Source organism: Daucus carota, chromosome 3 (genome assembly GCF_001625215.2).
Source record: "Daucus carota subsp. sativus chromosome 3, DH1 v3.0, whole genome shotgun sequence".
NCBI classification, from domain to species: Eukaryota; Viridiplantae; Streptophyta; class Magnoliopsida; order Apiales; family Apiaceae; genus Daucus; species Daucus carota.
In genome coordinates, this window is record NC_030383.2 from 56,859,683 (window position 1) to 56,868,679 (window position 8,997).

At 32.9% G+C, this 8,997-nt stretch overlaps 1 protein-coding gene across 1 annotated transcript; it reads left to right on the plus strand.

Moving 5' to 3' along the window:
* The first annotated feature begins 5,696 nt into the window (after positions 1–5,696).
* On the plus strand, positions 5,697–7,117 carry LOC108213358 (glucan endo-1,3-beta-glucosidase, basic isoform-like). The gene is made up of 2 exons (XM_017385147.2): positions 5,697–5,825; positions 5,915–7,117. Exons 1-2 carry the CDS (start codon positions 5,753–5,755, stop codon positions 6,952–6,954), a joined length of 1,113 nt encoding a protein of 370 aa, XP_017240636.2. The 5' UTR covers positions 5,697–5,752; the 3' UTR covers positions 6,955–7,117.
* The last annotated feature ends 1,880 nt before the right edge of the window (positions 7,118–8,997 follow it).

An 8,997-nucleotide genomic window follows, 5' to 3' on the forward strand; every position in this document is an offset into this window, starting at 1 on the left:
CACCCTAGCTTTGCCATCAACTTCCAAAAACTTACACTTTCTACCCCCTGCCACGTCAGCACTGGGGTCCACGTCACCCTGCCACGTGAGTCCCCCACTGCTGACTAGTACTAGTGCGTGGTTTTGATCAAATGGGTGAGCCATCAAGAAACAAACGGCAACGGATTTGAGATCGCGAAGACGTCTTCGGTTGAGTTATATATCAAGTAAGTTTTTATCTTTCTAAAGTTGTAAAATCACATCAAAATCAAGAGGATCTTCGTCAGATTAGTCTTTGTGAATTATATCCTTGTATTTTAAAACCGCTTCTATTCATAGATTTATTCTTGATTTATCGTCAAACTAATATATTTTTCTTATCTTTGTTCATAATTTAGTGTGTATCATTTTTCTTATGAATCATCTTTTTTAAAATTTTTGTGAATCTTTGTTGTGCTAAATTAGTTTTTGATCGGCTCTTCGTTCCGATGTATATCTTTTTGGTTTAGTGTACATGGAGGTGCATTGTTATGATTTTTGATGCCGGTATAGTTTTTGTACGAAAACTTTACATTAATATTCTTGTTCTTTCGTGACTAGTCACAATATTACTATTGTTTGAGTTCAATGCATATATTCTTAATATGTATTAATTTGGGTGTGTTTTCATGATTTCTTGATTTGTATTGTTATACGAATTTCGTTCCTCGTACTTTTTCAGATAGGTTATTAAGGATCTTGAAAATCTTTTCCCAACTTTCACATCTTTTGTGTTTTTTTTAAAAAAACCTAAAAATTAGCATTTTTTAAGTTATGCTAATAATTATTTGTTAGGCAAAAAAATTGTTTTTGATTAATATGTTTTAAATGTGCCTTTGATGCTCTTTAAATGTGTTGTTTGTATTAAGGAATGTTGGTCAACTATTCTTAAGTGATATATGGTACAATCAATTACTTGCTTAATTTTGATAATTGATTACTTTTTTTAAGTTTCTAAGATTCAAATTTTGAATTTTTAAATAAATGTTGCGTGATACATGTTACAATCAATTACTTGTTTAATCTTGAAAATTGATTACTTTTATTAACTTTCTAAGATTCAAATTTTGAATTGCTTAAATAAATGTTGTGTGATATATGTTACAATAATTACTTGCTTGATTTTGAAAATTGATTACTTTTATCAAGTTTCTAAGATTCAAATTTTGAATTTTTTTTAAATAAATGTTGTGTGATATATGTTATAATCAATTACTTGCTTAATTTTGAAAATTGATTACTTTTATTAAGCTTTTAAGATTCAAATTTTGAATTTTTTAAATAAATGTCGTGTGATATATATGTGATAGAAATTGAGTACCATATCTTGGAGGTCAAGTCTTACGGCTTGTTTAGTGACTTTTAATAGTCTAAGTGCCATTTTTTGGAGGCAATAATTGATGGTATAATTATACCTTTAAGAGGTATTTTGTGTCATAGCTGATGACTAGTAAATATCAGTATATTATTTTAATGATAATTATTTAGAGTATTATTCATTGTAAATATATTATATATAACGCTTGCTGGCTCTAACTTTATTTCTGTGTATATATTTATGTGTGTGTGTGTGTTTATATATATATATATATATATATATATATATATATCAAATATTTTCATAAATATAACTAGTGAGTTTATTTTTTATTTTTATGAAATATTTAGTTTAATATATTTATATTTTAATGTTAGTATTTTGCAATTTGGAGAGTATATATTAGTAATATATTTTTATATTATATAAGTTTTCAAAAGAGTATGATTAATTTTTTTGTTTATTTTCCTGACAAAAATATAAAATCTTTTGTTAGTGTTATTTGTTTTCACAAGTAAATATTAGTATGAATTATGAATTTTTATTATTTGTGTGTCTAACCAAAGTTCTCGCTTTGGTTAGACATTATATTTTTTCATAATTATCTCTTGTTTTGTATAAGTTTTAATATTCATATTGTTAAATAAGATATTATGTTTTCTGTTAGGAATTACGTCATAATTCGATATATATTTTTTATAATATACACTTTTTTTACTTTAATTATTATTCTTATGTTTCTCTTTGTTTGTTTGATTTTCAGGATCATGGAAAGAGACTGGGTTTTCTTTTTCAGACTTTAAAGTCTTATTATCTAAACGTCCGGAGATATCTTTGCGTATCTTTCGGTTAAATGATAAACTTTCTAGAATGAAAGAAATCTCTGATGCGGTTATTGTATCTATGATACAACTCATCTACGAGCATGTAGATCCTGACAAAAAAAAAATCCGAACCTAAATTGGTGGCTAAAAAAAATCCAAACCTAACATTAGTGAGCAAAACGAAAAAAATTTTGTTGGGTGGCAAGTTTCTAAAAACATAGTAAGTTGAGTGGAAAAAAAAAATCTATTTTCCTTAATTTTAAGACTGGTAAATTTCTGAAACGATGTTTCAAATGAGACCGAAAATTCGAGGATGCCCCGATGATATATTGGTGCGAAGTGAGTGTCAAATTTGATAATTAAATTAATTTTAAATCAGATTTTTCATATTTCGTATATCTTTATATGTATGAAAAAAGATATTTGTCGAGTTAGAACGGGTTACGTAATGGTTCGTGAGTTATAAAGAGTTGTATGAGGATTCTTGTTAAAACAATATTCAAACTGTATATTTATAATTTTATTTTAACTTCATTATAATTTTTTTATAAAATATTATATGATAATGTATTGTGATAAGTGTTTATAAGAGTAATAGACCTCCATATGTTATAGACTTCTAGTTCCATAGGGAGAGTACCAAAAAAAAAACATAAACAAAAAACATTCTGGACAACAAATTATATATATGTTGACATATTATAGCATAGTATAGATGTAATCTAATTTTGAGATTTTAATACAAGAGCATCTTGAACTATACAGATTTAGCCAACCAATTTTAGTCAATCCCGTTAGGATGCTCTAGTAAATTTAAGTCAAATTTTTTTTTTTTTGAAAGGCAAAAGGGAGATTATATTAATAATAATGGACCAGTACATCAGAGCAGATCAGCAAAACATGTCCAAACGATTCCCTAGCATGTCCAAACGATTCCCTAGCAATCATTACATTTAATTTCAGCAGACATAATACCCTTCCAAAAGCTGCATAAACTGACCACTACTGCTACTAATGATCTACTACTACTAGTGATACTAGAAAAGATATAACTAAAGACCCTTTCCATGCAGTTCCTGAACAAACCCTTGAACTTCCATAGTTACTCCAGCTCAATGATCTCCACCCCATTCACATTTGCAATAGCATCCATAGCATCTAGAGCACCATCTTCAACGACCGGAGCTTGATCCTCAGCATCATCCTCCACAGCAGGCTCCAGTTCAGCCTCATGAACAGCAACAAAATGAGGGTCAGCTTGACCTAATCCCATGTCCAAGTGCCAGAGCTCAAACACCCTACCAAAGGGATGAGCCATAATCACCATAACTTTGAAGTGATGAGCTCCATATTCAGCCAAATACTCAGCCAAAGCGTTAGCTTCAAGATCACAGAGAGAGATATCCATATCAAAGCTTGCATCAGCCTTGCGTTGGTTGAGTTGCTGCACAATAAACTGATCATCCGGGTGGACGCCTTCAAGATGAGAGTTTCGCCATTCCCAGAATGACTCAAAGTGGTCTGATTCCAGGATGAAGCGTTCCCAACCTTCCAGAAAAGCACATTTGCATCCTTCCAACATGGCCTGAAACTCATTCAACCTGCGAGACTGAATACCAAGGGAGCCCGAAATCATACGCAAGATTTTCCCACGACTGTTGCGAACAACCACACCGATGCTAGAGACGTTGCCATTGGGAAGAGCATTGACAAGGAAACAACCATGCACATTAATTTTGATCTTTCCCTGACGAGGCATAATCATCAACAAATTCAGGCTCAACCATTAAGAGAAAGTGTTAACAAAGGAGAGGGTTTAATGATGGAGTTCAGTGTTTTAAAAAGTAAAAATTGGTAAAAAAACATGAAATAAGAATTAATTGAATTAATCATAATTAATCATATAATTATATATTTAACCGGTTCAAAGAGTATGGAACAGAGACTAATCAAAATTAATCACTGATTTCTAGAATAATAACGGAGTCTAGCATAACGTACATATTAGCTACGATGTTCGGTATAATCTTAACAATATATACTGATTTGACCTATATCAAATTTGTTCTAAAAATTGAGAGTCTAAATTTATACTATTTAATTTGTACTCTCAAATAATTTTTGAGTTAGATTTGGTTTTGTTTATCGAAATAGATCGATATCAAAACTTAAAAATAATTTAAATCATACACGATTCTGATTGAAAATCTAAAAAAACGTGTGAATGAGATATGAGAATGGAAATAAATAATGAGATGAAGAGTATGCGAATGAATATCCCAGATAGTGTCAAATGAATAATTTATCCATAAAATAAAAATGGAATTCCAATTACATAACATAAAATGCTAGGATCGGAACTCTTAAAGTCAGGGTTATTTCGAACACCAACACTTATATTTAAGATTCTGATTCCTCTTAACTGGACATTAATTATGAAGATCTTTCAACTCTAAAACGGCCACGACGGGAGTCTGCACTCTCTGCGCTACAGCATACAGTGCTGTCACCTATATTTTGTTACCATATCTATTTGGTTCTAATTTTTTTTGGATGATATAGGCTATTGAGTTTTAAGACCTTCTAGATTAATTTAGATTATGAATTCAAGATTTTGTAGATTCATTTGGATTATGAATAGCAAATTTAACTCGATTTAATGATAAAATAATTTTGCTCATTTTCATAATCATATATCAAAATTTTTCGAGTCAATTCTCAGTCAAATCGGAGTTCGGATAACCCCCTATTTTGATATTTCATCGGTGCCTCCAAACTTCGAACTATATATCTATCTACATGACGCTAGTAAAAAAACTGGTGCTTATCTTGTTTCGAAAGGAACAATGAGCAAAAATGTGAAGTATATCTTCGATGCCAATTCTCGTGAACTGGTTTGCCACATATTTCCTTAATTTGGCAAAAACTAACCTGGACCTCAACCCAGGTCTCATGCAATCAACGACGCACTTGAGTTTCAAAACAACCTGAGCGAGCCACGTAAAAGAAACACTTCGGCACGTAGCTTATCAGAGCATCTCCTGGGGTGCCAAGAGAGGTGCCAAAATGCCATGTGGCATGACATGACATAACAATCTTTTTGGCTACCCATTGGAGTGATAGGGGTGCCAAGCAAAGTTGCCAATTTTTGGCACCCTTTGGCATCCTCCCAAAATGGGAAAAATTCATTTATTGTCATAAAAGCCTATAATATCCTATCTAATTTTAGATAAACAAAATTATAGTATTTTTGACAACTTTAGTTGCCAACCATTGAAGTGAATATTGATAAGAGGGGTGCCAAAAGTAACTTAAAAGAAAGAGAAAATAAAATATTGATATTTTTGATGAATAAGCATGTTTAGCAATTTTGGTTGGCACCTCACATTGGAGATGCTCTCGCTGTAACAAACTTGCATGTCATTTCGGCCGCATTTGCCTTGGTGTTTATCACTTTGCCCTCATTCAAGTATTTCCGACCCGACCCGGCCCCTTCTCCACACTATAAATAGGACCCCAAGTACTACATGCAGATCACCATCAAAGAAAGTAGAGCAAGAGTTCTCTTAGTATCCAGAGCTTTGTTATCAAAATGCATTCGAGAATTCCCTTTGTAGTGTTGCTACTTTCATTATTATCTTCAAGCTTCCTCCAGATTGCCTTAGGTGCGTGCAGCTATTATATAAGCTTGTTTCGATAATTTTGCACAATTTTTTTTTAAAATTTACTAACGTGTATAAAATTATTATTGCAGGTGCTCTGAGGAACGACAACCAAGCGCAACCTGTAGGTGTTACCTATGGAACATTTGCTGACAATCAACCGTCAGCTCAAGAAGCCGTGGGTCTTGTCCAATCTGTCGGGATCAGGAGAATTAGACTTTATGGCCCGGACCATAATGCTCTGAATTCCCTCAGGAACACGGGCATTGAAGTTGTGCTTGGCGTCCCCAACGACCATCTCCCGTGGATTGCCTCTAACCAGGACAACGCCAAGCAGTGGATCCAAGGCAATGTCCAAAACTATCAGAACGTCAATTTCAGGTTCATTGTTGTTGGCAATGGAATTACTCCGTTCCACGACCAGACTTCCCAGTTCGCGCAGTTTGTCCTCCCTGCCATGCAAAACATCCAGAACGCAATTTCTGCATTCGGCCTCCAGAACAAAATGAGAGTCACCACAGCCGTGGACCAATCCGAGATTCTTAACGTGAACTATCAGCCATCACAGAGTGAATTCAGGCCCGAAGCCAGACAATTCATCGATCCAATCATCCAATTCCTAGTTCACAACAACAATGCACCCTTGCTCGTCAACCTTCACCCTTTCTACAGCTTAGTGCACGTAAAGGAAGACATCCCTATGGACTTAGAAGCTCAAGCCCACCGCGAATCCAGAAGTGCTCGTTTTGATTACGCTACTTTCAGGTCTGCACAAACTCGTGTCCAAGACGGACCACTTATCTACACAAACTTGTTTGATTCAATGGTGGACAGTGTACACGCCGCGCTAGAGAAGGCTGGCGGATCCTCCTTGGATGTGGTGGTCTCCGAAGTAGGATGGCCAACGGAAGGACACTCTGCAGCTACTATTGACAACGCCAGGACTCATAACAACGGATTGATTAATCATGTACAGAGCATTGGGACTCCAAAAAGACCTCAGAAGCGTATTGAGACTTATATCTTCAATTTGTTTGACGAGAACAAGAGGGATCCGGAGGTCGAGAGGCACTGGGGAATCTTCTGGAACAACAAACAAGCCAAGTACAACATCAATTTCCAAAATCAGTAATAAGTTTAAGTATAAAATAGCAGTTTATCATTAATAAAAGGGTTCGGGAATGCATGAGTACCGACGAAGAACCAATTTTACAGACTGCTGTTTGTTTGTAACAAAGCTTTATGAGAAATTATCTTGAATAAAATAAATAAACAAGGCTCATGTTATACAAATTTTTGCCGGGTGTGCACAAAGATCTAACTTCAAATCAAACATTTTATACAGTAAACACTAAGGCAGTGGGTGTGCACATAAATCTAACTTCTAATCAAACATATTCATACTTTTCAGTTGCAAATTAATCACATGTTAGTTGAACATGAGTCTAAGGAGTATGAAATTTAACAAAAAAATGCCAATAATGATATTGTCAATTTTAATTGTGGAAAGATTTCTTCCACCACTATTTTATAACATGTAAATGAGCATGAAAACCTATCAAAAATTTAATCAAATTAGGTAGATATAGGAAAGTAGTTCTTTCCGGTAGAACTTAACAATTAAGTAGATAGATGATATGAGTAAAATGTAATCTCTTTTCAACTGGAACTAGTTGTTGGCGATTATTTATAAAAAATAATCTGTGCTGACATGTAGTTTACTCCAAAATCTTATAATTAACATATAAAAAACTAAACTAAGAGGGTGGTATTGTATGATGATTTTTAATGATTTTTATTGACTTTTAAAATCTAGGTGTATTCAATTAAGATTTTTAATTACTCTTTAAAAGTAAAGAGGTATTGTATCAGGATTTTTAAAAAATCTTTCAAAATTTGAGGTATTGAATTACAACTTTTAAAGAGTTATTAAAAGTCAGTTGTTATTCAATATATCAATGACTTTGGTGGAAAAATATAATTGATAGACTTTTAATGACTTTTTATAGAAAATTACATATATTTTTTCTGAAAATTGTCAGGCCATTATTGAAAAGATTTGACATGACTTTATATTCTCTCAATTAACCAGTCGCTAGAGCTAGAGCTTATCACTTCCGGTTCCTCTCTGCCACCAGTCTTTTCCGCTCTTTTCCAGTCAATATCTTCATGTTCCTGACTGTTTGTATAGAACTTATCATCTATCATATGATTTTTCTTAAAACTGAACAAAAGGATATAAAACATTAAACTTGTATTATACCTCCAGCGGTGGTGGTGTAACAAGCTTCTCAAGCTCAATAGTGCTATCATAACTTTCAGTGCTATCAAGCTTCTGTGTCGAGTTTTTTTGTTATTATATCTCATCGTAGTTATAATTGCTTTCTTATAGGCATCTCTGAAAATTGTTTTGTTCTATAGTATCATGTAGGACTATTATAAATATTATAGTAAACAATATTATAGTATATTCCTACCCTCAAAAAAAAAATATTATAGTATATTCCATATAATACAGTAATAATACTTTGTTCTCGATTTTGTAGTCGTCAGATTTGAGAACAACACCCAAATTGGGTTATACCAGAAGATCGAGAGGTATAGCAAAAGGTCTAGAGGATTTCAAAGACGTTATTTATGATTTTAAAAGTCTATTAAAGTATTTGAAAGTCATGAATTTGTAATAAAAAGTCTGTTAAAGTTTTTAAAAGTCATTGTCTTAGAAGTCATGATTTTTTTTCTAAATCTTAAGAAGTCAAGAAGAGTCATTAAAATCTATAAAAATCCATTAAAATCATTATCTCAAAATTTGTTATTAAAAGTCATGATACAATATCAGCCCCTAAATGTGAAATATAAGACTGAGTGAAACAGTTGTATATTGAGGATTTTCTGAAAGAAGATCAATTGATATTATTATAATCTTTAAATCACAAACTACATGTTATTCAACTAAGAATGTCTTATTGCTGAAAACGAAAATGTATGTTGTGTTACTACATTCATACATTTTCGTTCACATAAACTCCGCGCTTCTGAGCACGATTGGATAGCCCAATGGTGGGTTTATCCTCTGTTGTCCCGGGACACCCGGGTTCGACTCTGGCTCACCCGAGAATTATTAGAACAGATACTAATTTGTAAGGCATATAAGCCTGCATTGTCAAAAAAAAAA